The 26968-nt window shown below is 52.3% G+C and overlaps 1 protein-coding gene and 1 long non-coding RNA gene across 20 annotated transcripts in view; one reads left to right on the top strand and one right to left on the bottom strand.

Annotated features, from left to right (window-relative positions):
* Nucleotides 1-3427: 3427 nt before the first annotated feature.
* The window catches only part of CACNA1C (calcium voltage-gated channel subunit alpha1 C), a 631482-nt gene continuing 607941 nt past the window's right edge, over nt 3428-26968 (bottom strand). For 12 of the 18 annotated variants that reach the window (XM_058442558.1, XM_058442546.1, XM_058442552.1 and 9 more), the window contains 10 exons: nt 25731-25833; nt 20011-20112; nt 17449-17576; nt 16803-16937; nt 14880-15232; nt 11996-12124; nt 8906-9012; nt 8478-8581; nt 5938-6270; nt 3428-3791 (listed from right to left, as the gene is read on the bottom strand). In XM_058442558.1, the coding sequence (XP_058298541.1) occupies nt 3492-3791; nt 5938-6270; nt 8478-8581; nt 8906-9012; nt 11996-12124; nt 14880-15232; nt 16803-16937; nt 17449-17576; nt 20011-20112; nt 25731-25833 (1794 nt within the window). In that variant the 3' untranslated portion in view covers nt 3428-3491. Of the gene's footprint in view, nt 3792-5937; nt 6271-8477; nt 8582-8905; nt 9013-11995; nt 12125-12616; nt 12722-14879; nt 15233-16802; nt 16938-17448; nt 17577-20010; nt 20170-25730; nt 25834-26968 lie in introns of all 18 variants that reach the window. The other 6 variants (XM_058442545.1, XM_058442555.1, XM_058442553.1 and 3 more) reach the window with 2 other exon arrangements.
* On the top strand, nt 3542-26299 carry LOC116472526 (uncharacterized). Of its 2 annotated transcripts, none has more exons than XR_004249101.2 (6): nt 3542-3622; nt 12062-12188; nt 18121-18264; nt 19021-19149; nt 22417-22531; nt 25750-26299. It is a non-coding gene; the product is annotated as an uncharacterized LOC116472526 (long non-coding RNA). The 2 variants fall into 2 exon arrangements; XR_004249102.2 differs by having other exon boundaries at nt 18121-18352.

Raw genomic sequence — 26968 nt, 5'->3', positions numbered from 1 at the left:
AGAAAGTAACAGGTAGCTTCACTCCAGACAAGCACCTGTTATTTGGAACTGGGAAATAGAATGAGAGACACCGCCTTGCTCCTTTGAGTGGATTTCCCAGTCAGAGTGAGGCCTACTGGATTAAGAAGAAGGAAAGGGGTTATAACTAATACTTTCTGAATCCAAGCTGGGAAAAATTCTCCAAGGTCTGGAAATGAAAGAGGCAGGGCTGGTTGGAGGACAAAGAAAGAATTAAGTGGACTAAACTGCAGACCTTAAACTGTGTTTCCTCAAGTCCCTTGGGCCCTTAGCCCCTGACTGTTTTCTCCTGACACTTGGGGGCTGTCAGGAGGGGTATGGAAGATGTGACAATTATGTTTTACAAGGTCGTGGGGAAAATTCCATTTTAGGTGGAGAGTAGACATCATGTGGAAGATTGTGGATGTGGTTCATTGATGTCACTACTTGTGCCAGTCTGTTCTGATGACAGGCGTCGTACGCCAGTCTTATTCTAGTGGATCAGAAGGTCAGGCCAGGCTAGTCCTCCTGCCCTAGACAGGGAACGCCTGTGTGTACCTCCTGGTAGAAATCTTGGGAACTTTTCAAAGGATGATAGCTAAACTCAATTTCTAGAGGACCTTGATGGCACTGAAAAGGAATCAAGAAAGTTTGGATGACTTGGGTGTGGATATCCATAAAGAAACTCTGTTTCTAGACTGTGTTAACCGGGGAGTATTGAGTACGTTTCTCCACTTCGTCATGAATCAGACCAGCAAGCTGTCACAGAGGAATGGACCGTCCCTTATTGTAATTTCTAGCTTACTTATATATGTGCCAAGAGGGGCTGAGGGAACACTAGGACTGGAAGAGATTCAGTGGGTCAATTCTGGGTGAACGGTTGGGTCCTGTTTTCCCCAAAGCAGTCCCTTTTCAGCCACCACTGTTGACATACATTTGAAGGACACAGCACCAAAAGAGTGATGTTCTAGGGAGATATAAGTGAGCATCAGAGATGCCCCCACAAAATCTGTTCCTACCCCCACTGTGAGCTCCAGATGCCTCTTCTCTTGTCCTGGCCCCATCCTTGGCAGCCCAAACATTAGGACAAGCCTGAAGGAAAGGCTGCTCCAGAGTGAGGAAGGGATGGAGAAAGGAGCACGCAGAGTTGACTTTCAGATGGATCAGGGTTTCACCAGTTCCTTCCTCGAGCCCCTGCTGTCCTTGTTGGGTAGAGCAGAATCCTGAAGTGAGGACGCCCCTCCCTCCAAGCAGCCTGACTTTAATTTTATCCTCCCGGTTAGTGTACACTTTCCTAAGGAAGCCAGTGAGAAAAGTCTGTGTGGTGGAAGTGAAGGGAAAGCCAGCCACCTCTTCCATGGGGGATGCGGATGCCAGCCCAGTGACTGAGGGCTGGTCAGAACACCTCCCTACGCCTCATAGTGAAGGGCTGTTCTTGGGGAAGTACCAAATCAGATGACCAGAGCAGAGTGGACAGAGTGAAGAAGACTGGAATAAAATAGGTCCTGGTCTCTCACAGCAAGAGGCGGTACGAACATACCCAGCAAACGATTTTGGAAAAATTGAGGGAAATGGAAGCAAACACAAGATATGCAAAACAGTAATGTCCAAACCTGTTTGTGGAGAGCAGAATAATGACTACACTGGTGATACCTTTGCTCATTGTGCAAACTAAAGAAAACTTGTTCCCTTTCCCCCAACCACATATAGAAAAGCACTTAAGAGTTCAAAGGTAAAGCTTGTCACACTCCAAATACAAAATGATTTACTTTACATGCAGCAAAATATACAAGAAGTGAATCCAAAAACCAACTTAATTCAATTCATTATATTCGGTTGGCACAATTGCAATTCAGTTTTAAAAAAATATTTGAAAAATACTGAAACTGACCTGAATTCAAGTATAACGGTTTCTTCAACAGAAACATTATCAATGCAATAAAACATTACACGGAATATATTGAAGCAAAATGCCTTCTTGTGTTTTTCCCTTAAATTTCTGTGTCTTTTTTAAAATACAGTTTTAATGCCAACACAACTCACAATTGTATTTTTTAATGAATATTATTGCATTGTTTTTGCATATCTTGTGGGACAGAAAATGCAAAGAGTTACTGATTCCCATTTCAGAAGCAGAGACACTGGTTTGTTTTTGCTTTCAAATGGCCCCAGATTCAGATCTTCCCACAGCTAAACCAGAAAGGGGGAACTGCGTAGTCACTGGTGTGCACGGGCACGTGGCGTGGGTGCATATACACAGGCAGGACATATGCACACAGACAACCCACCACACACGCGCGCATGGCACACACTCGGAGACTCTCGCGCGTTCTCCTCTCTCTCAAACCCACCTGTACACCCAGCATAAAAAGGAACCCAACTCTATCAATCACCCACATGTGCAAGACCACATCAAGTGCATTGCCAGTTACCTTTCCATTAGATAACCGAACCAAACCAGAACAAAAATAGGGTACTACCTAAAGAAATGATAACAAATTATTGGGCATACACAATGGTTGGTAAAACTCTCCTGCAGCGGCTTCTATTGAACCTCCGTGGAAAAAGGAAACCACAACCGTTTAAATAATACAAGAAAACCAAACCCGATGTACATTGGCAAAAGTGAAAACAGAAAGGTGAGGGCGCTACAGGACTTTGTAAACACTCTTCTTCCTCCCCTCCCCCTGGGAAAACAAAATAAAACATAAAAAAAACCAAAACCAAAAAGAAACTGCAACATGCTGTCAAGAAAAGTGTCAAACCACAAAACAAAAGAGCGCTCAGCGGAAGCTCAGCACCACCTGGTCGGGCGGAGCCGGCGGCCCCTTCCCGGCGGCGCAGCTCCTCCCTCGCGCTGCCTGCGGGCCGGCGGCTGGCCGGGAGCTCGGCGTGGCCTGTGCCGGTCGGGGGATCCCGTCGCAGGTGGGAAGGGACCGGTCGGAGTGAGCGGCACCGCTGCCGGCCCGACGCCCATCCCCAAAGCTCCGCGCCCCAGGCGGCCTCCTCCTCCCTCTCCGGGCCAGGCTGGGGTCCTCCTGGAAGTCCTGCCCCGCTCCCTTCTCCAAATCCGCAGGGCCCTGGCTCTAGGGAGACAGCGAGGCTCGTACAGAATATGTGCAAATGGTTTCTACAAGCAGAGTCGCAAGACACCCGTTTGCTGTAGGGTCCTTTTGGTGAGGGCGCGCGGGAAGCCGGGTGCTCTCCCCGCAGAGGCGCGGCCGGGCCCGGGGCCTGCGGGCTGGGAGAGGGCAGGCGCCTTCCTCGCGCCCCGGGACCCTCGCCGCCTCCTCTCCCCGCCTCTGCAGACGCAGCCGGGCGCCTTCCTCCCGGAGGGCGGCGCGCGCACCCAGGCTCCGCGTCTTGTCCCAACAGAAATGAAAGAAGACGCTGTTCCGGTTAACTCCAGGTCACGAGAACAGTGAGGCACTTCTGAAACGAACCCATTAGGAACATTGAAACAAATAAAAAAAGCCCGCATCTGGCAGCGCCCACTACAGGCTGCTGACGTAGACCCTGCTGTCCTGGAGCTCCTCCTCACTCAGCCGCCCCCGCGCGCGCGCACAGCCCGCGTCCTCTTCGCCCCCGGCTCGGTCCTGCCCCGCGTCCCTGCAGTTCACAAAGGGTAAGAGGGCGCCATTGGGGCTCTGTGGGGCGCCCCCGCTGAGGATGTTGTCGGCCGCGCTCTCCATCTCCTCTATGGTCATGTCGCAGGCGTCGGCCAGCTCCTGGGTGGTGACCTCGATGAACTTGGGATCTTGAGCAAACTGCCCCAGTCCTTCTGAAATCAAGACCTGAAGGGGCGGGGTGGGAGCCACGAAGAACCAAAGGAACATTATTCCTGGAGCCCAGCTCTTCCCTTGAGGGCTAGAGCGAGGGGTATCTGGTGGGTCACTTGGGGAAGTGTGCGTGTGTGCGCGTGTACGTGTGTGTGTTGGGAGGGGCGCCCATGGGGAACAAGTAGAGATGGAGCATCTGCCAAAACAATTAGGGATGTGCAGGCTAGAGAAGTTTTGGCTGGGGTGTCAAACACTGTCATCAAATATAGAAAGACTTGCTTATGGCCCAGCACGGTGGCTCACACCCGTCACCCAGCAGTTTGGGAAGCCCAGGCAGAAGGACTGCTTGAGCCCAGGAGTTCGAGACCAGGCCCAGGCAACACAGGGAGACTTGGTCTCTACAAAAAATTTAAAAACAATTAGCTGGGCGTGGTGATGCACAGCTGTGATCTTAGCAAGGCCAGAGGCTGAGGTGGGAGGATCATTTGACCCCTGCAGCCCCAGGCTGCAGTGAGCTGTGATTGTACCACTACATTCCAGCCTGGGTGACAGAGCGAGATCCAGTCTCAAAAAACAACCAAAACCAAAACAAAACAAAAACCAGAGTAGGCTTGGCTCTCAGAGGGGCCGGGGGGCTGCCCTGCTGCTCTATCAGCAGATCCCAGCCTGCCTCTCTCCTTTCTGACACCCACCGAACCTTTACACTATTCTTTCAGAGAAACCATTCTCCCCAGTGAAACTGCTGAGACAGGCCCACTGCCCATTGCCTCCTGCTGCTGCCTTTCCAGGGGTGAGGTATCTGTGCATACACGGCACATGCCCCTGCCTTGCTTCTGCTGGGAAGGGCCAGCAGGTGACCCTTAAGCTTCTCTGTCCTCCCTACCGGCTGCTTAGTGCCTGGCTATGGGAAAATCGGCTCCTGAACCAGCGGGTAGGGGAAGCTGAGTGCAGCCTGGCACTCGCTCCTTCCAGGCATCTGTTTGTCTTGCTCCTTGCCCACGCCACTCATTCTCTCCTTGCCCTGCTTAGTTTTTCTTTGGCACTCCTGACCTTCCTGATGTGTTATATGTGTGTGTGTTTATCTGTCTCTCCTCACCGTGATGTGAGCTCATGAGAGCAGAAGCTCTGTTTCTCAGCTGCGTCCCTGTACCTAGAACAGGGCCTGCACATGGTAGGCGCTCAGGGGAGGTCTGCGAAATGAATGCAGGATGATCGAGGCCACAGGAATACCAGACTTCGAGAGGTAAACCTTGGAAGCCACCTGGTTTAATTCCCCACCTCCTGCATGACAGCCTGATGCTCAGATGAGCACAGTCTCTGCTTGGCTATGTCTGATGATGGGGGGCTCACTACCTTTCAGGCAAGCCCCTCTCATTTTGGAAGAGCTCAGTTGGGAAGGTCTTCCTCATGTGAGCTGAGATCTGTCTGCCGGTGGGCTGAGCCAGTTGCTCTAGACCTGCCACCCTTTCCTCATCCCACCCATTTCAGGTATGAGAGGTGTATCGCACCCTCCAAAGTCACCTCCTCTCCAGGTTTTCTTCCCTAATTCCCTGAACCGGTTCTCCTAGGAAATGGTTCCTAGGAACCTTGCCATCCTGGTCATCCTCTTTTGGGTTTGTTCCAGTGTGTCAAAGGTCCCTAATAATGTGGTGCCAGGATTGCACTAGATGCTCTGACCAGGCAGGGCACAGTGGGACTGAAAACTCTTCTTGTTCTAGACTAGTGGCTCTCAACCTGGCTACACATTAAAATCATCAAAGAGCTTTAACAATCATTAGTTAATTTGTCCCGGGTTTCCAAAGCTCCCCAGGTGATTCTCATGGGCAGTCAGGCCTGAGCACCTTGGATCTTGCCTGTCTGTGAATAAAGGCAGCCAGGCTCACATTTGCATGCGGAGCAGCTGCAGCATAAGGGATAAGTTGCTCAGTGGTTTCTGCCGCCCTCTGCAGTGGGCGTAGCCTCGAGAGAGCCAATAGCATCTTGTGCAGTCATGGCTTTCCGCACACCAGCCCTCCTGCAGCCCTGAGAGGGAGGGTCTTTCCGGCTCAGATATTGACGGCAATGAATGTGGCAAGAGCCGGGTGCTCCCTTCTCAGCCCCACATGCCAAGTCCCCTTGTTGCCCATGGCCTCTCCCCCCTGCCCATCTGCGAGTCACCTACCGCTTCCACCAGGCTGCTGGCACTGCCGTGGAACTGCCTCCCTGGGGCCCCAGCCTGGCTGGGCACCATGAGGGAGACGGGCCGGGCTCTCCGGGCGGCGCTGCTGCCCCCGCCCCCGGGGGTGGTCTCAGCCCAGGAGCCGCAGTGGATGGATGGGAAGCTGCTGTTGAGTTTCTCACTGGATTCGACCCCCTCCAGCCGCAGGGTGGGGACGGGCTGTGGGGGCCAGCCTCGGCTGCCAGGTGTGGCTGGTGGGGTGGCAAAAGGCCTGGGGAATGAGGCAGGGGAATGGCTTCTCTGGAGGAGGGGGCTCAGGCCTGCCACTGCCAATGCCTGCAGAGACACGAGGAGTGCGGGTTAATAGGAGTGGCCGACTCCAAGCAAGGCAGGCCCCTGCTTCTGAGCAACCACTGCTTGCAGCTGCTGTGTCCAGCCAGCTCCACCTGCCTGGTATTCCCATGCCATTGTTCTCCCCTCTCGGTCCTATCTCAACCTGGCATGACTTTCAACTATCTCAAAATACATCTTAGGATCATCTGGGTCTGAAGTGATCTCCTATAACTTCTGAAAGCTGGGACTGGGTGGGGTCGTGGTAACCTGCTTTTAGCCCTGGCCTGGTCACCTGTCAGCTGTGCATTCTCTCGCTCTTGGTTTTGTCCTCAATAGAATGGAGAGCAGGGTGAGGCATGCATGTCTGTAAAGCCAGAAAACGAATGCCATCTATCCATCCGCCCTGCGAGGCTGGTGTGAGGTTCAAGTGCAATGAGGTCTGTGAAGAAGCGCTGTGCACCTCACAAAGAGTTGGGAAAACCAGTATTTGCGGTTTTAGTTCTTACAGTTAATGGGGCCATTCATAATGCCCTGCCGGTCTCTAGCTCATGTTGTCTTTGAGCCATTGTTAAATCCGGTGCTGTATTGTGATTAAAAGATTCAGGGCTGGGCGCAGTGGCTCATGTCTGTAATCCCAGGACTTTGGGAGGCCAAGGCGGGCGGATCACCTGAGGTCGGGAGTTCAAGACCAGCCTGACCAACATGGAGTAACCCTGTCTCTACTACAAATACAAAATTAGCCAGGCATGGTGGCGCATGCCTGTAATCCCAGCTACTTGGGAGGCTGAGGCAGGAGAATCACTTGAACCCGGGAGCGGGAGGTTGTGGTGAGCCGAGATCGTGCCATTGCACTCCAGCCTGGGCAACAAGAGCAAAACTCTGTCTCAAAAAAAAAAAAAAAAAAAAAAAAAAAAAAAAAAAAAAAAAAAAAAAAAAAAATCACACGGTACGCCCTCTGTCCCTGAATATTCTTGAGCATCCTTAGGGTAGGGACCAGGCCTGCCTGGCTGTTGCCAGGACGACCTGCCAGGGCAGAGGCTCTGCAGGGTGAGCTGCTCTGATGGGATGTGCTCCTGGGAGAGAGCGACACTGTGGTGGGGAAAGCCCACCTCTAGGGTCACAGAGTACAGGAGGAGAAAGAGGTGAAGAGGAGAGTTTCGTGCCTACCAGTATGACAAGAACAGAGAGGTGAAATCGACTTCTAGAAATCTTTTAAGATAGCACACACAGTGTCCCCACATCCTTCCACCTCCTGCCCCGGCCCATGGTTGTCCTCAGCCTGGGGCTCCTGGGTCCCTGGGAATCTGAGAAAAGTGTAAGGCCATATTCATTATTTCAGAAAGCCCAGTGGAAGTCAACGCCACACAGGCTAAGAAAACCTGTTTCTTTCTTGGAGCTTAAGTACTATCAACTCAGCCAGGCCACACTGGCCATCTCATGCTGATTATGAATTTTGATTGGCAGTTGAATGCCTTTGGGTACAAAGCATAGGTCCATTTAAAACATAGGTCCATGCTATAAAAGAGGGTAACTTTAATAAGGTCAGAATGTTGGGAAACCCAGGTTTAGACCTCAGTTTGCCTGGGGTTAACAGACTGGCCTTAGATAACACTGAAGTTCAAAGATATTAAGGTATGTTTGGTCCTGGCATCTTGGATTTCACTATCTTAGCTGGAGTCAGCCATGCCAAGAGACATTTCATTTATGGAATCTCCCTGGACCTGCTTCCCATGGATGTCATTCCCTACTCTTGACCATGTTGCTGGTGGGTTCTTTAATCACTTCTGTATGTCACTGGATGGATTTTTGTGCGGCAAAATTTCCAGGTATGTTCAAACTCTAGGTACAAGTACATCTTCCTGAGTGCCCTGCAGCATCGGCTAGTGTCAGAGGCGTCAGTGGCATCTGTGGCAGCCTAAGAAGAAAGCTCAGGTGGAACCCGCAGCTGTGGGTCCTCAGGATCACACAAAGAGCTCCTGTGCACCAGCACTTCCTCGGCCCCCGCCTGTGATGCTTTAAACCTTGCTGTGGCTCTCACCTGCACAGGAGGAGTGTGAAGCCCCACAGGGATAACTTTTAGGGCAGGGGCAGGACATGCCAGCCATCTGAGATAGGCAAGACCCACTGAGGTCTTCAGGATTCGTCCGTCACCCTGGGGACTGTCTGGCCTGCTAGCAGGTGACAGTGGCCTGTCCAAAAGTGTGAGCTACCTGATGATGAACCAGATGCAAGGGCAGGACTGTCTTCTGAGAGATGTCTCCCCCTCGGTCCTTCTGTCGCTTCAGACATTCCAGGTGGAAGGAGGCCCTTCGACCTGTGAAGCCAGCCAGAGAGCCAGGATCAGGGCAGGAAAACAGGGCACTGGCCTGTGACAGTTTACGCCCTGGTGGGGTGCCAGGAGCAGTAACTATGGCCCCAGACACTCCTCCTTTCCCCTCCCCTCGTCTGAGACGTATTCTGGTGTCCAGGGCTCATCCCTGCACACCCTGCCTTTGGAATGTTGTCTCCTTGCTTTGGAAATCCCCCCACTGTGTGGGGCTGGTTTGAGGCAGGCCAGAACGATTTCCCAATCATCCCTGACCAGTGTTCTCTTGGGAGTAACCGCCGACCACATCCAGAGAGCGAGGGGTGCATTTACCTAGTGAGGCAGTGCGGAGGAAACCCCTCTTCGGAGATTGCTGGATGTCCCTCTTGTCCTCCTCTGGGAGCGTCAGTTGCCGATTTTCGTCATCCTGGTAGGAGAGCCTGGAACAGAGAGCTCATGGGGCTTGTTCCTGGAGGCTGAGAAGTGGCCACCCACAGGGACAGCTGCACCCCCGGAAAGCACTTTGCTCTGATCCTTAGTGAAGGGACGCCCACTTTGTGCTTACATGCAGGTTTGGGGAAGTTGCCTACCCGAGAAGTTCTGCCCCTGGCGTCTTCCAGGCCTGCTCAGTGGGAGCTGCCAGCTCCTCACCCGCAGCCTGTCTCATGAGCCTGCAGTTCTGACTTGGGACAGTGAAGGCACTCTGGGGTCAAAGGTGTTGAAGCGGAAAGAATCCTAGGCCCATGAAGTGCTTTTGGGGAATGGCCTTGGCTCCCGTGTTTGCATGAGCTGATGCTGTTTACCCCAGTGACCCTCAACTTTAGCCCAAACTTATCCCCACCCCCCGATTTCTCCCTGCCCTGCCACCCGGCTCATCAGCAAGAGCACATAAGCAGCTGCCTACAACCACTCTACAGTTACACAGTAGGTGAACAGCAGGGCTGTGAGGGACCTCAGGGGACATCTAGCCTATTGCTTCCAGGCCTTTGATGGAAACTCAGTGAGAAGTAGATTTGACAGCTTCTCATCACGCACAGACACACCTGATGGAATGAAACCTCATGCCCTTTGCTTACCCTTAGTGCATGCATTGCACCCTGGTGAGTCCTAGTCCACTTTGGTCTGTTCTATTTTTATTAAAATTTTGATTCACAATCTCTGCTGGGTCAGGCTGCAGTTCAAGAAGCACAGTTGCATTCCAACCTCATTCCCAGATGAGACCACTGACTCGCTGGTCCCTGGTGCCAGCCCACACCTCTGAGGGTGACTCCACGCCTGCTCATGGCACAGCACAGAGACTTGGATAATTTATAGATGTGCAGGAAGGCTGGTTGAGTGCAGACCGCAGTATTTATGCCTTCAAGACTTGCTCTTATTCTCAGCTAGGTAAGGCCTCCCTATTATATTTTCTTCTTATGCAAATCACCCCCGCTCTTGCAGACCCAGCTTCCGTTTCACCTTGTGCATGGTACCAGTTCAAGTCACCCTGCCCTCAACCTTCTCTGAACGCCTGTACCCCTGGGGGTTGTACCACTCTGGGGGTAGTGAAAAACTCTCCGTGTTATCTTCCTCTCCTGAGACCCTCTTAGTTTCCTAGTTTGTGGAATTGCCTTGAGGATGGTTCTTAACAACTTAGCAGAGTGCCTGGTGCACCAAGCACTCTAGAATAACCGAAATAGGTTAAACTACAGGCTCTTCCTGATTTCTAGGGCAGGCGGTCAGGCATTCGTGTTTGTATTCTCTAAGAATCAATTTAGAGACTGTTATCTCATAAGGAGCTTCAGGTATTTCCCTTTTTTATATTGACCGTGTTTCACTGAGTCAGAAAAGTAGAAGGCCTGTCACCCCCACCGCCCCATTTTGCTGATGGGGACACAAAGGCACAGGGCAGTTGAGTGATTTGTCAAGAGCCGCTGGCTGGGACTCTTTCCATGCTTTTCCTTAGTCACTTGATTCTTCTTTCCGTGCTGGGGAAAAGGAGGCGCGTCTGCTACTCTTCCCATCCAGTTCCTGACCAGAAAGCACTGGACCCAGGAAGCCTCGTGCTGTGCTGGCCTGGCCACCGCTCTCCCCACACTCCCCACGGTGGGAGGCCTGGTGCCCCCTCCCACCACCTCCAGCCACATCTTTCCGGTCTTCAAAAGCCTGCAAGCCTAGTCCTTCCTCACTCTGAAGTCTTTTCAGGAACTGAATGGACTGACATGCTGGGAGGGGTTGGTGAGTGCTTCGTTCCTGCCCTGGGCCCCCGCGGGGCTCCTCCCTGTCTGCATCAGCAGCTCCAGGGTTCCCTGGCGGGGCTGAGAGAGGACACCCCCTGCATCGTGCCTGGCCACGCTTAACTCTGCTGCTCTTCCAGAGTGGGACAGTGGCTCCCAGCAGGCGGCACAGCACCCCCCAGCATGCCCGGTTCTTGACATGCCTGCCCTCCAGCTCAGAAAATAATAGAGAAGTGAGAGCTTCTCTCTAAACCCCTGGAAAAGCATCCATCCAAGGAGCAGGCACACCTGCCGCTGGCCTGCCCATCCCTCCAGAGGGCCCATTTTCAAGTGGCTGCACGCAAGCCCATAGGGCCCAGGCATTACCCCCTGGGGAAAACCCCATGCCTCAGTTTCCCTTTCTACAAAATTGAAATGACATATACCCTCTCTGTCTCAGAGGCCTGTTGTAAGTCACAGATACAGTAACAGATGAGACAGGGCTTTGAGGGTGAAAAGAGCCAGAAAAGCTTCGGAAACACTGTGTCTCAAACTTCTCTGGATGTCACCCACAGTCACAAAGACGTTTCACAAGGAGACCCCGCGATACACACATCTGTTGGCAATTAAGCAAGTGTTTCACAGCACAGTGCTTACCTTCGTGACGTTCGACGCATTCTGATAGTTTCTACTGTGCTGTGCTGAGCCTGCGTTTAAGGACTAGTCATCAGTGACCAAATGAATGTTACAACCTTCTAAAGGATCTAGATCTGCAGCTAAAATACTCTAAGAATTGCAGCAAGGACAAGAAATCTCAGGCCTGGCTTTGCCACCAGTGCCCTCTTCTGGGCAGCTTTATTATAAACAGTGTCTTGAAACACTTGTTTAATTGTCAATATATGTATGTGTATACTGAGTCTCACCAGAAAATATATTTATGACTGTGTCTTACAGCCTAAAATGTTTACAAAACAATGTTCAGAAATTTTCCTGGCGAGGAAAGGCCAAGCTAAAAAGGGCATTGTGTGTGTGTGTGTGTGTGTGTGTGTGTGTGTGATGGGGGCTCCAATTTCACTGAGGAGATGACAGAGGTGGTGCGGATGTGTTCTCTGTGATCTCCTCTCCTCCTGCAATCAGCCCCAGAGGACAGATCTCAGGGACCTTCCCCTGCCTCCCCACATTTGTTCCCACACTTGGGTCAGCCTCAGCAGAGGGCAGGAGAGCTCACATCTCTGTGGAGAGCAGGCTGGGCTCACTGCAGGCCTCCGTGTCATGGTTCATCTTCACTTCATAGGTCTCATCCTGAGACGTCTCCTCCTGACCCGTCATGGCTGCCTGGCTCTCCTGGGAATGGCACCTACAATATCCAAGATGAAGAAAAACATCAGGAACTGCCAACCCTCCTCCGCTTCCTTCAGCAAGTAAAGCGTCACACACGCACACACATGCATGCGTACACATGTGCACAAACACAAGCACACACACGTGAACAGGCATACAGTTGCTGGTGCTTTGTTCTCCTGTGATTGCTGATGGATCCATAGAAGTGTTAAGATTAGGGTGAGGGTCCCATTTGGGAGAAGGATGTCTGCTGTGGATCCAGGGAGATCTGAGTCCTGACCCCAATCCACTTACCCTCTGGTCCAAGTCACTTGGTCCACCTCATGCCTCAGTTTCCCTATGAAATTGGAACGACATATGCCCTAACTTAGAGGCTGCCCCCCACTCACCTCCAGCTATGACACCTGGGTCTTTGGCATAGCTGAGAAGTCCTTGGCATCTTATTTTGATGGTGCCCTTGATTCTGACACTGGCACCCTGGGGTAAAGGCACAGAGAGGAAGCCTCACCTAGAGGGGTTTGCTCTCCTGAGCAGAAGGCAGTGAGCCCGAGTCCCTGCTGAGCCTGAATCCCTCCTGAGCTCCAGATCCTCCCACACCGGGACGTGCCTTTCCCTGCTGGGACAGGGTCTTCTGCTCACAGGGTCATGTCTTTTCAGCTCTGGACCAAGGCCTCTTCCTTTTCCTGTCTGAGCTCAGCTCAGTGCCTCCCTTTGTCTTGCTTTCTATAGACCTCGCATGCTGGGCCCACTTTATCCTCCCTGAGGGCATCAGGGAAAGCTCCTGGTCCATCCTCTCAGAGCTGGGTGCTAGATAGTGCCCTGGCTCTGAGCATCTCAGGCCGGGTAGAAGCAATTCTCTCTCTCGAGGAGGAGGAGGACTGCAGATGCCACCCACCGTGCAGTGCAAGGAAAGATGAGAGGTGGAGCTCCAGGAGGACTGGGAGGGGAGGGAGGTGGAGTGGGCTTTGGTGAGGCACGTGGGGAGGGGCTGGAGACGCAGAGCAGCAGCAGGCAGGCAACAGCACTTTTGGGGGCCACCGGGCACAGGACGTGCTGGCCCATCCTCAGCACAAGCAATGCTAGGGCCTGAGCTGCCCTTAGCCTCGAGCTGCGACACGGAGGACAAGGGAGCTGGGACGTGGGCTATGCTCCTCTTCTTCACCAAGCTGAAGCTTGGCACCCTGTGCGTTGTTTGTACCATCTGCAGTGGGCAGAGGGAACCGACATTTCATGAGCACTGACTGTGTGCTGGGCACTGTGCCGGGTGCTTTGCATGTATTTTGCTATGTGGAGAGAGGTATCTGTGGGGACAAGGAAATCCCCTGGGGTCTCCTCCCCCAGCTCCTCTAAACATCCCTCTCCCCTTATGTCACAGAGAACAAAGCTTCACATGAAAATGCCCTTAGAGGGTGGGAATTAATTCACTCTGAGCTGCTAAAGACGGACATGGAGCCCTCCTTAAGCAGAAGCTTCATGAGGCCAGAGGGGAGAAGGGGGTGTGGGGACCCAGTAATTGAGTCCTCAAACGCCGTGGAAGGGGAGTGAGGTTGCAGAGAAGGATGAGGCCCCCACAACAGGTGCAGGCCCCCAAGACTAGATGCCTAGATTCGATCCTCTCCTATGCAAAGCCAGCCCTTCAGGCCAGCACATAAAATCTAGTGCCCAGCACACTGCCCTGTGCACACAGAAGGCAGCAGTGCAGGCCTCATGAATTGAAGGACGCCCCCAGTGCTGCTTCTGGGTGGCTAAACCAGCCAACCTTGCAGAAAGGAAAGCAGACAGGGAGATGGTCCTTTTAACTGGCCTGTCGTCTGACACAATTAAATGCCTGGGTCCCATGGGCTTGCATGCAGCCACTTGAAAATGGGCCCTCTGGAGGGATGGGCAGGCCAGCAGCAGGTGTGCCTGCTCCTCGGATGGACACTTTTCCAGGGGTTTAGAGAGAAGCTCTCACTTCTCTATTATTTTCTGAGCTGGAGGGCAGGCACGTGAAGAACCGGGCATGCTGGGGGGCTGTGCCGCCTGCTGGGAGCCACTGTCCCACTCTGGAAGAGCAGCAGAGTTAAGCGTGGCCAGGCACGATGCAGGGGGTGTCCTCTCTCAGCCCTGCCAGGGAACCCTGGAGCTGCTGATGCAGACAGGGAGGAGCCCCACGGGGGCCCAGGGCGGGAGGGAGGTCCCTCCATCCGGCATGTCACAGCAGTGCATCCTAGAGCACAGGGATCAGAGGACAAGGAGAACAGAGTGAGTCAGGGGTAAGAGGTGCAGTCAAGACCTCCAGGAATGGTGCTGGGCAGAATGGGCCAGTGCTACAGAGGGCGCCTCCCACAGTGGGGTGCCCTCTCCGGGAGGCTGGCAAAGGGGTCCCAGGGAAGCAATGGAAACACCATTCCCATCTCAGCTGGGAGAAAGGCCAGGTTTGGGCAGAGACTCGGGAAAGGGCAGACGGGATGGTTTCTGTTGTGCAGCCAGAACACAAACATCTGAGGATCACATTCTGCCACTCAGGAAGCATGGGAGAGGGGAGGGCCCTGTGGGAGAACCAGCGCCACAAGCCACTGCCGACTTGCCCGGAGCCTGCCACGTCTGATCAAGGGCAGGACTTGGGAGACAGCATAGTGCCTCCTGCTCTTGCTGGAGTCTGGGGCAGCAACCTCCTGGAAGCTTGAGGGACAAGTGGCTGGCCGAGGCCTCCGTCTCCTCCAGTGTCTCCTGAGGGTTGCAGCACGTGGGCCGTGTGTGCCGCCTGGGGTGGTCAGCCTCCCGCTTACCTGCTGGAGCTGAGCTTCCACGCCACCTCCTGCACCCGGATGGCAGGGGACAAGGGGGGCCCATGGCCCTCCACAGTGCTGACTGTGCTGGGGTAGCCGGCAGGGCGAGGGAGGCGACCCAGGGCAGTGTTGTTGGCGTTGTTGATGTTGGCGTTGGAGCCGGTGGATGAATAGCTGCTGGGGGTGAAGGTGGAGTCCACCAGCTTCTCGTGCGACGGCGACTCGGTGTCGCCCTGGCTGCCGCCCGCCTTGTTGATGTGCAGCGGGCGCTGAGTGGTGAAGGTCTGGGGGAAGGCGCTCCGGCCGTCGCTTTGGTAGTAGCTGACGTGGTTGCCGAACAGGCCACCGGCCCGCTGTAGGCAAGAAGGAGGGGTGGGTGGAGGAGAAGTCCCTCAGCACCCACCCCTCCCAGAGAGCAGCCTCCGCAGCCAGGTCAGGGAAGTGCAGGGCCTGGGGAGGCGGGCTGCCTTCTTTCGGGGAGGCACAGCCCCGCTGGGAGCCAGGAGCACCTGAGGACCTTCTTCATGCCTGGCTGCTCCAGAGAGGGAGGGACCCGGAGTCTCAAGGCTCTGGGCTGCCCTCCGTGGCAGCTGGGAGAACCCACCCACCAGTGGGGATGGGATTGGGCAAGGGGCTGCCGCTGGTACGAGCTGCCCTGGAGGTTTCCAGTGAAGCCCCTGAAGGCTGGGAGTGAGTTTCCAGGGCACGTCTAGGATGGTGGTCCCTAAGAGCAGCCAGCACACTGTGAGGGCGGGGGCGGGGAGAGCGACCAGAAGATTCTAACCAGATTTAAAAAAACGGAAACCCAGTGTGCTCACAGAGCTAAAAGCTGTGTTGGCCAAACGGTTTTGAAAATGAAGAATTTCCTGCATGATGGTCTTTTTCCCCTCGGGGACTCAGAGAGATTTAAAACCAGGAGCCAGTGTTTTTCCCCAGTATTCTTTTCCTTGTCCTGGGGAAGTGGGCAAGTAGCTATTTGCAAGGTTGTTCGAACCCTTGACATCAGAGCATCCCTGGGCCTTGGTGAGTGAGGCTTTGGTTTCTGGGGTCTTGTCGGGTCGTGTCACCACCATGCCACATCCCTGAGGCCACTCAGTGACGAATGTCTCCCGGTGATGAGAATAAGGATGAGGAAGAGACGGAGCAGGGGCAGGATGGGCTCAGCTTGCCCCCTGTGTGTTCCACGGCCTGGGAACTGGGCCCGGGGCCGGGAGACAGAGGTGTGAGCAGGGCCCTGCACAATTATGGCTGGCACCTTCTCGCTTGCTATAGAAGGATTTGTAACCAAACACCAGCGGGGTGAGGCAGGCAACACAAGTGAGTGATAAACGCCCCTTATTCCGGTACAGCAGCTTCAGTCTCCAGGAAAGGAGAGGGAAAGGGGAGGACTGGAGGGGTCTTCGAGACCTGGAGAACACACGCTGTGCTCCATCTCAAAGGGCCACCGCCACCAGGCTCCAGCCCTCTGCTGCCCTACGGGAATGCAAGCTCAATATTGCCAGGTCTCCTGACTTTTCCAAGGAATGCCAGAAGTCTTGATTTTGACCTGAATGTGCCAGATTTTCAAATATTAACAAACAAAACAAGCCTGCAGATTAGATGTGCCCCAGGGGTGACGACTCTGCAACTTCTAATGTAGAAGTTTCTCCTAGGAAACATTTCCCTTAGGAAGGCGGCTCCTTCCCACTTCTCTGAGAGCCCGTGACACTGTGAGCTACCGTTTCCAGGGAGCCCTTCCTTGGGCTGGAGTCAAGCTTGGAAAAGGCAAAGGGGCAAGGAGACAGCTAATCAGGAAGAGCCTGGAAGTGGCCCTTTCCTCTGGTGCAGCGCTTTCCCCTGGACGTTCCCCGCAAAACCCCGGCCCACCCTCTTGCTCCAAACTGAACTTTATAGAGGTTGAGAGTGCGCCATGGCACCACCCACCCTGAAGATGTCATCTTCAGAAGCAGCGGACACAGCCTCCTTCATGGCCTTGTCCAGCTCCTCCTCAGCGGTGAGATCTCCAGAGATGGCCCGTCGGATCTCAGGCCCGATGTCATGCAGCGTGCGCAAGCCAGCCTGGAATCCAAGGGGAGGATGGTGAGGACCACGCTCCCTGTCCTCCAAGCTCCCCAGCCAGCCACAGCCTCAGGCCAAGGCCTGTCCCTCCAGGGCCCTGGCATCCTCCACCCAGCCAGTCGACCCTCCGGAAAGTTTGTCTGTGTGTGAACTGGGGGCTGGGCTGCCCTCTGACGGAAGAATCCACTCGCCCATCCAGGAGGGATGAAGGGTCATTAGGAGGGGGCACCACGGGTCAGGGGCTGTCACGGGAGCCTCAGTGAAGTGTTTGAGAGATCTGGGGGCTATGACAGCAGGCAGGACCATGGAGGGCAGTCGGTGGGTGGCAGGTAGGGAAGGGCACATCACCCCCTTCTCACAGCCATCTTTGGAAAGGTCTGGAGCTCTCTGAAAGGTTCCCTCTGCAGGGACCTGGCCTCCAGCCTGCTGGGGAGGGACCGAGACCCTGACTGGAGGTCAGAGGCAATGACCAGGACCTCCCTGGAGTGTGGGCCCACCCCCAGGCCCTCACCTGCAGAGACAGCGCGTTCCTCTGGGAGGGCTTGCCCACAAGGCCCTGCTCTTTGCGCTTCTTGAACTTCCGGAAGTACTCCTGGATCAGGAAGGTGGCGTAGAACTTGCCAACGGTGACCTCATCATCTGAGACGTATGGAGAGGGGAGAGGGGGTGAGAGGGGAGCAAGGGAATTCAGTTGAACTTCATTCATTTTTTTTTTTCAGCATCCAAAACTTTTTAAAACTTTTTAGGTTTAATTTTTTTGTAGAGGTAGTACATTCACATGGCTTAAAAAGAGAAAAAAAAAACATAAAAAGGCTTATGGTGAAAAGTCTCTCCCACCACAGCCCTTATCTGCCTAGTCACCACCTCCTGTAGATAATCTAGTTTCTTGAGTATTTTCTCAGAGATTCTTAGTGCAAATTAGTTATGTAAATCATCAAACATATTCTTATCTCCTGTTTTTTTATGCAAAATGTAGCCTATCATCAAAATTATTTCCCACTTTTTTTTTTTAACTTAACTGATATTTGCTAACTCTTATTTGAGTCCAGAGCTTCAAATGTCCCTCATCAATTGGCCACTCTTCCAAGTGCAAGTGCAAAACAGTTCAGTTTAGCTCAGAGGGAGGGGCTGGTGGAAGGAGGGCTTTCTTCCCATGGAAGTTTGGATTTTTCTTTCAAACCAGATTGAGTTTTTGTGCCAGGTGGCTTGGCTGCATCCCTGCTGAGCTGGATACCCAAGATTATATGTGACATCATCAGTGCCTGTCCTGGGAGTGAACCTGATGGTGGAGAAGCCATAAGTTCCTAGAGGAAACATTTCATGCCTGGTGAGGAGCCCCTTGGATCTACCTCCTGGTTCTTTGTGAAGAGAGGCGACGGGCCCAAGAGACAGCTGGCGATTAGATCTGGGGGCTGGTGAGGGTTCTTCTCCTACCTGTCCCTCCAAAATAGCCAAATCCATAGCAGTGATGACCCCTCCCTTCTCTGGCAAGCATCCCCTTTCCACGTGGGAGGGAAAAACCCAGGGTCCCCTGTCCAGCATAGTCAGGAAGAACTGCATGGTGGGACAAGCCTGGAGTCCTAGGTTCCCTGGGGCCTGGGTTTGAATCCTGAATCTGCTCTGGACTCTCCAGGTAACCTTGGGTCAGCAACTTAGCTTCTAAGAACTTTAGTTCCCTGAGCAAACTTCACAGAAATGTTGTCAGGATTCAATAAAATGATGTATGTAAAACATCACATGGCACTGGCGAGATTTTCACTTAGCCCAAGTCCGGCTTTCTCTCTGGCAAGTGGTTCTCGACACAAGTGGTGTCGCCTCTTAAGGAGGGCACAGTAAATGTGTGGGGTGGTTTTTAGTTGTCGGGGTACTGTGGGGGTGCCACCAGCATTAAGTAGCTCCAGACCTGTCCCTTAAAGCGCAGGCATGTTCTGCAATCACAGCCTTGCACTCTGCATGGCTTTCAAGCTTATGCCACACATCCATGATTCTGCTTAGGAGTCTCTGAGCTCGGAACATAATTTCATTTTGCAAATGAACACAGGACATTGTTTTGCATGGTTTTAACATACCTAACAATTTCCAGGAATACAACTGCTGTGTAAATTGATGAAAACTATACTTTGGATTATTTAAACTTGGCCGAGAGAGGTTTGCATTTTGGAAAACTGTATTCCTGATGGCGATGCTCTTTGTGGTGTGTGGGTCACTCACCGTAAGTGTCACATCGTGGTTATTCTGCATATATGTAAGTATGTGTGTGGGGCTATTTATACACACACTTATTTAATATACTTATTTACCCCTTATTTCAAAATGGCAAATCAGAGTGTTGACAGTATTCAGTATTGTCTTGCTTCCTGTGAACCCAGCTGTATGTGTTGTAAGTGGGTGCATGAGAAGATCTCATCAGCTAAATGTACCTTCTGGTATAGTTATGCCTGAGTATTTACATATTGGAAACATCTGCTTTTAACAGATTTTATGTTAGAATGAAGGCATTATATTAATATTTTGGAAATTATATGTATAGGAAAGTTATATTATCTATGATTTTCATTCAGGATCATAGTAAAGGCAATATAAACTCTTTGCTAAGGGATCTGGGGCTTGATAGGGTCAAGAAACACTGCTCTTGGAGAACAAAAAGAATGTCAACCAAGAGGGGAGGAATCTCAGGGGATTCCCGTTTCAGGGTCTTAGAGCAATCCTACAGCAATCAGGTTTATGGGAAACCTATACTTTGTGGAGTTTCTTTAGAAGTTCTGCCAAACCCCTAAGCATCAGAGACTTGCCTGTTACCCTATGTAAAAAGCAGGGTTGCACCAGATTTCCAACCTGACATTCTGTTTCTGAGTTTGTGCAGGGCATTGCACCTGCATCCCTTCTAACCAATAGGGCTTTCAAGTCCTGCAGGAAGGGTCTGAAGGCAGACCTCCAGCAAGCCTAGGGGACTCAAGAAGCAAGTCTCAGTGAATGCTTCTGCATTCTAAGGGTGCCACAGCTGGAGGAGAGGCAGGCAGAGGAGGGCACGGCCAGGCAGTGGCCAAGGTGCGGGAGTCCAGGAAGCACTCACCACCTGCAGGGGGCACCACCTGGTCCAGCAGCTTCATGCTGGTCCGCTTCCAGATCTTCTTGATGATCGCCCGCAGCTCCTCATTGGCTTGTTCTAGGTTCCCTGCAGGGCGGAAAGGATCCTCAGCCCCTTGGTGGGCCTCTGATGGGCTGGGTCCCTCTGCGTAAGGTAGGAAGCCACAGATGGTGGCATCTGCCCCACGCAACCCTGACTCATCAGTTTCTTGCTTGCTTGCTTCACTTCTCCCCAGTCTTCCCATTTTCCACCTCCTTCCTCTTCCCCTTCCTCTCTCCACCTTCCTTCCTTCCCCCTTCCCTCTCGTGCCCCCTCCAATGCCATTCCTCTCCCCTTCCCCCTGCCTGTGGCTCAGGCCAGCCAGGGGGCCCCTCCACTGGCACTCAGTGCTCTTCCTTGTGGACTGAGCCCAGCCCCTGGTCAGGAACAATGGCGGCCACGCGCTCACCAGCTGGAACACGTATGGCCCTGCCACAGGCAGTGGGGGGCTGGTCCCCATGGGTGGCATTTCTCATGGACCTCCTTGGGCAGCCACAGGGAACATGGATGATTGGAGGGTACATCTGTCAATGAGGGCTCTGTTCCGAGTTCCCCTACTTAGATCCTGCCCCTATGCAGCCTCTGGGGTCCTAGCCTTAGAGTGGTGAAAAAGGAACGCTGAACCTTACAGCTGTAAGGGCAGATGTGGGGGGCAGGATTCTAAGATGCTCCTCACCAGGGTACACATGCTGCCAAAGCCCTGGGCCCCTGACCATCATAGATTTTACTCCTGAGATTAGGTTATATGGCACACGGCACGTATGACCTAAGACAGGGAGGTTAGGCAGGCCTGACCTAGTCACATGAGCCCTTTCAAGGCAGAGTTCTCTCCAGCTGGCCTGGAAGAACGCAAACAGTCATGTGGGCTGAACTGAGAGAGGCAGCCTCTAGGAGCTGAGGGGGTCCCTAGCTGTCAGCCAGCAGGAAAGCGAGGACCTCAGGCCTACAATTGCAACAGATGAATTCCACCAACAACGTGATCTCCCCCAAAGCCTCCGGAAAAGACCATGGCCTGATCCATCTCCTGGATTTGCCTTATGAGAGCCCAGCTTCACCACTGCTGGACTTCTGACCTGCAAAACCATGAGCTACTAACGGGGTGTCTTTTTTTTTTTTTTTTTTTTTTTAGATGGAAGTTTGCTCTTGTTGCCCAGGCTGGAGTGCAGTGGCGCGATCTCGGCGCACTGCAACCTCTGCCTCCTGGGTTCAAGTGATTCTCCTGCCTCAGCCTCCCGAGTAGCTGGGATTACAGGCATGTGCCACCACGCCCAGCTAATTTTATATTTTTAGTAGAGATGGGCTTTCTCCATTTTGGTCAGGCTGGTCTCAAACTCCCGACCTCAGGTGATCGGCCTGCCTCAGCCTCCCAAAGTGCTGGGATTACATGTATGAGCCACCATGCCCAGCCAGCGGGGTGTCTTTTTAAGCTGAAAAGCTTGTAGTAATTTGCTTTGCAGCAGTAGGAAACCAACACGGGATGTTTACTGCTCTCGCATAGGACCGGCAGTCCAGTATTGTGGTTGAGGGCTCTTGTGTCAGACTGCCTGGGTTCAAATCCACTGCTGGGGCCACAGGGCAGAGTATGCAGAGGTGGCAGTAGAGGGATTGACGGAATCCCGAGCTCCCTGAATGCCAGATCCAAATAGGACCTGAAGGCAGGGGATGACTCCCGAGCCCTCCAGCTGTGCAGGCGATCAATCCCCTTCACGGGAGAGGTAGCTGGAGGTTTCTGACACACGCAGTGCAAGATCCTAACACACATGGTATTCAAATATAGTTAGCTTCGGTACTGGGCCGAATAGCATCCTCCCAAAATTCATGTCTGCCTAGAACCTCAGAATGTGGCCTTAGTTGGAAATAGGATTTTCACCCATGTAATTAGTTAAGATGAAGTCATCCTGGATGAGGGTGGGCCCTACATCCAGTGTGGCTGGTGTCCTTACAAGAAGAGGAGAAGACACAAGACTGTGGAGGCTACGTGAAGATGGAGGCACAGATGGCGTGATGCCGCCGTGAGCCAGTGCACACCAGGCATCGTCCACAGCCCTCAGAAGCTGGGAGAAAGGGTGGAACAGATTCCCCCCAGAGCCTCCAGAAAGAACCGACCCTGCTGACACCTTAGTTTTAGGCCTCTGGCCTCCTAAACTGACAGAACTTTCTCTTGTTTCAAGCTGCCCAGTTTGTGATCATTTGTTACAGCAGACCTAAGAAATTAACACAGCTTCCAAAAGGACCTTTCATTTTTTTTATCAGCCTTAATTTATTATCATGATGGTCTGTGTAACTGTGGAAGTTCACCAATTGTTTCATGTCATCTAAGTATTTTTCACTCTCTTCCTTCTATGTTCCAAGAGAGAAGCTTGTTTGGCTGGTGCTGGACTTGGGCTGAGCTCTTCCTTCTGTGTTCCAAGAGAAAAGCTTATTTGGCTTGGTACTGGACTTGGGCTGAGAGCTCTGCTTCTCTGAGGTAGGTGTTAATTTCTCCCCAATTCCTTCCACGCTGAGAAGTCTGAAGGGTGAGGACTGATGCAAGCCTTATCTTCACAAATGTAGATGTCTTCTCACATTTCTTTCTAGTTGCTTCCAAGACTTGACTTTGTCTTCCTTTCTTAGGATTTTAACAAGTTTGCGGAGGGCCCGTGTCTGATGAAGGCTCACCCGATTTTAACAAGTTTGCGGAGGGCCCGTGTCTGATGAAGGCTCACCCTTGGGTGGGGGCGTTTCGATTTTAACAAGTTTGCGGAGGGCCCATGTCTGATGAAGGCTCACCCTTGGGTGGGGGCGTTTCGATTTTAACAAGTTTGCGGAGGGCCCGTGTCTGATGAAGGCTCACCCTTGGGTGGGGGTGTTACAGGCCCTTTGGTAGCTGTTCTGAAATGTCTTTGTGTTTAAAAGCTAGTCTGTAATTCTTCACAGAATTGTAGTTCCCACATGGCTGGCTTCTCCTCTTTTCTCTGGAACTCCTGTTTCCTCAGAATTGGGTCCCTGCATTTGATTGGTCAGTCTTTCGCATTGTTACTAGCTATTGGTCTTCCTTAGTTGGCATGTGGTTTGCTTTGACAGTGAACCTTCGACCCTGCTGAATTCTTGCTTCCATACCTCCCTGCCTTTTGTTCCTCTATGGAACAAAATCTCATATCCTTAATTTAAGTATTACAGCATATTCCTCCTGGCAGTCATTCACATCGCCTCTCCTTCCCTCTGAACATAGGGGAATAACACTCCTTGCAGAAAATTTGGAAAAAGTAAAAAAATTAAAGGAGTAAGGTGGATGTCACTGCTGATCTTTCTACTCATGATAATCAGTGTTAGCATACGAACACATTTCTTTCCCAGTTTTCTTCCTTGTTATACACACATGTGTGAATTAAGTGTGTGTTTTGGCTGGGTGCAGTGGCTCACGCCTGTAATCCCACCACTTGGGGAGGCCGAGGCGGGCGGATCACCTGAGGTCAGGAGTTCGAGACCGGCTTGGCCAACATGGTGAAACCCCGTCTCTACTAAAAATACAAAAATTAGCCAGGTGTGGTGGCACGTGCCTGTAATCCCAGCTACTTGAGAGGCTGAGGCAGGAGAATGGCTTGAACCAGGGAGTCAGAGGTTGCAGTAGGCTGAGATTGTGCCTCTGCACTCCAGCCTGGTGACAGAGCAAGATTCCATTTCAAAAAAAAAAAAAAAAAGTGTTTTGGTTTTCTGGCAGTCAGAAATAGGCCTATTTACACCCATTTCAGATTGAGTGATTTCATTGGCTACTGATGGTATATTTTTTAAGCCTTTGCTTTTTTTTTTTTTTAATTTAGTAGCAGAACTTGTCCTATTTTTATTTTTTATTTTTTCAGATGGAGTCTCACTCTGTCGCCCAGGCTGGGGTGCAGTGGTGTGATCTCAGCTCACTGCAACCTCTGCCTCCCAGGTTCAAGCGATTCTCCTGCCTCAGCCTCTTGAGTAGCTGGGATTATAGGCACGTGCCACCACGCCTGGCTAATTTTTGTATTTTTAGTAGAGACGGGGTTTCACCATGTTGGCCAGGATGGTCTCAATCTCCTGACCTCGTGATCCGCCTGACTGGGCCTCCCAAAGTGCTGGAATTACAGGCATGAGCCACCGCACCTGGCCCCTATTTTTATTTTTTAAAAATCAGCTAATTATTTTGACTTGTATCTTGGTGGACTGGTTTCACTTCATGTGAAACGTTTCTGTTATTGTTTTTGAAGGATCTAACTGAGGGAAGGCCCATGTCTGGGTGATTCACTGAATTAAATTCCCAGATGTCATCACCTTTCTTTAGTCTACCAGTGGAGCAACTGAAGTAGAGAGACAGTAAATGGCTCATACTCATGTCATTACTGAGAGAGCAGGGACTCGGATTCAAGCCTCCCACCTGCCTGGGGCTCCTTCTGTTGCCCCGAGGAACACACTGACGGACAGCCTGAGCTTTAAGCTGGAAGTGTAGGAAGGGGAAGGAAGCATACTGCTTGTCTCATCTGTGTTTTCTGTAATTACTACAGAATGATTCAAACCAGTGGGTTTGAATCATTGCTGTAGTGGTTCAAAATGCAGATTCCTGGGCCCCACGCTCAGGGATTTGGCATCAGCAGATCTGTGTGGGTGCCTGGGACTCAGTAGCTTAAACAGGTACCCAAAGCTGATACTGCAGCAGGTGGTCTTTTGACCACGCTCTAAGAAACACTAGACCCTCCAAGGCTGGACACTCTTGGAGAGAAATGGTATCTTGTTAGGTGTGTTTAATACAGCCTTTCCCATAGTGGTTCACAAACTCTTATCCACCATAAAGCAAGCAGATTATCTCACTCAGGCTGCTGCTAGCCCTTAGGGAGCCTTGTGAAAACTAGAAGGGCTCCTCCAGGTGGACCCAGCCCTGAGGGGGCCCGGTCTGACTAGGTGGCACAGGTGAGGTCTGAATCCTCACCTGTCCGCTGGCTCAGAGCCTTGAGCCAGGCTCAGCCCGCACAATGTGTGTGATGACCTCCACCACGGCCACCACTTGTCACTATGTCCCCTTTCCCACACGTCTTCCCAGCACAGTCCTATTAATTTAATGAGTTGAGCATTTGAGACACCCACCTGTAGCCAGTGTAAGTCCTTTTAGACAGGGGTTGGTCCTGCTTCAGATAAGACCCTTCTCCTTCTGTTTTGTGAGCTATACCCTCTGACTTCAAGATACCCCCCAGAATGAGTCCCAGAGTTTCATGGAAAGCTAGAGTTCCAAATGAATAAGCTAGAGCAGGCTTGTCCAACCTGCAGCCCATGGGCCACATGCGGCCCAGGACAGCTTTGAATGTGGCCCAACACATATTCGCAAACTTTCTTAAAACATTGAGTATTTTGCGACTTTTTTTTGGTTCGTCAGCTATCGTTAGTGTATTTTACATGTGGCCCAAGACAATTCTTCTTCCACTGTGGCCCAGAGAAGCCAAAAGATTGGAAACCTCTGAGCTAGAGGCAGGGAGACCATTGCGGAAGCAAAGAAGTCATGAGCAGGCTGGGGCCCCGCGATGTCCTGGAGCGCAGGTTTCCCTGTATCCCCGCTCGGGTGCTGTCTGGGACAGGAAGTTCCCTTGAGCACTTTGCAGGCTGCCGAGCTCCTCTCTGATTGTCTGCTAGACCTTCTGAGTGTCTCTCCCAGTGCCCACGGGTGACCTTACCTTCTGTTTTGATCCTCAGGGCCGTCCTGACCAGGGCAAACAGGGTGGCATTGAACATGACTGTACCGTCGCTGTTCAGGGGCATGTTCATGGAGACCAGGCGCTGCAGGGGAAGAGAAGCGAAGCTGGTGATGATGGCAGACGGTGCTTAGGGGACCACAGAACACCGTGGCAGAGTGATATGGTTTGGATCTGTGTCCCCGCCCAAATCTCAAGTTGAATTGTAATCCCCAGAATTGGAAGTGGGGCCTGATGGAAGGTGATTGCATCATGGGGTGGATTTCTCATAAATGGTTGGGTACCATCCCCTTGGTGAGTGAGTTCTCATGAGATCTGCTTAAGTGTGTGGTCCCTCCCCCTTCCCTCTTGCTCCCTGTCTCTCCATGTGATGCACCTGCCTCCCCTTTGCCTTCCACCATGATTGGAAGCTTCAGGAGGCCTCCCCAGAAGCAGAATGCTAGTGCCATGCTTCCCGTACAGCCTGCTGAACTGTGGGCCAATTAAACCTGTTTTCTTATAAATTACCCAGTCTCGGGTATTTCTTTATAGCAGTGCAAGGATGGCCTAATACTCAGAAGATGCTGGGGGAGACACGCAGCTTGTGTGGGTGTTGCTGGAGTGGGCAGGGAGTGAATGCTCCCTGAAGCATTCCAGGGAGAATCTTGCCTTTGCCACAACTACTTTTGATCCTCATGGAGTGGGAGAGGTATGAAATTTGTCCTCATTAGACCTTCACTTCCACAAAAGGATGTGAGGGCCACCCAACTTTGCGCCCTGCTCGAAAGTCTGCTGAGGCGTGCAGGTGTACTCTTCACTGGCAGCAAAGACCGGCTGAATGCCAGCATGTGCTGGGAGCCCACCTGCCAGGCAGCATTCTTCCGTAGCCCAGAGAAGAGAAAGGATCACAGGAGCTTTGCCTGCAGGAGATGCTACATGTCCTGTCTGTGTATTGACAAATATGCTTCTGCATCAAGCTGGAGCAGAAGCTTGCTGACACTGGATAGGGCTGTCTTGCCCTCTTCTTTCCTAGCACACCCCCAGAACAGGCTTCCCTGGTACTGAGCTCTGGTGTGAGGCCTTCAGCATGCACTGGGTCATGATGAGCAAGCGCAGTGTGAAGCTCACCATGGCATCCATGCCAAGGGCATGCTCAAGGGGGGCTATTCATCAGCTCACACGGTGACCTCCTGCTAATCTCAGTGTCTGGAAGGGTTACACTTTTCCTGAGTGACCAGATC

This window comes from Hylobates moloch, unplaced genomic scaffold, assembly GCF_009828535.3.
Source record: "Hylobates moloch isolate HMO894 unplaced genomic scaffold, HMol_V3 SCAFFOLD_8, whole genome shotgun sequence".
NCBI classification, from domain to species: domain Eukaryota; kingdom Metazoa; phylum Chordata; class Mammalia; order Primates; family Hylobatidae; genus Hylobates; species Hylobates moloch.
This window is presented reverse-complemented; position numbering and strand designations above follow the sequence as displayed.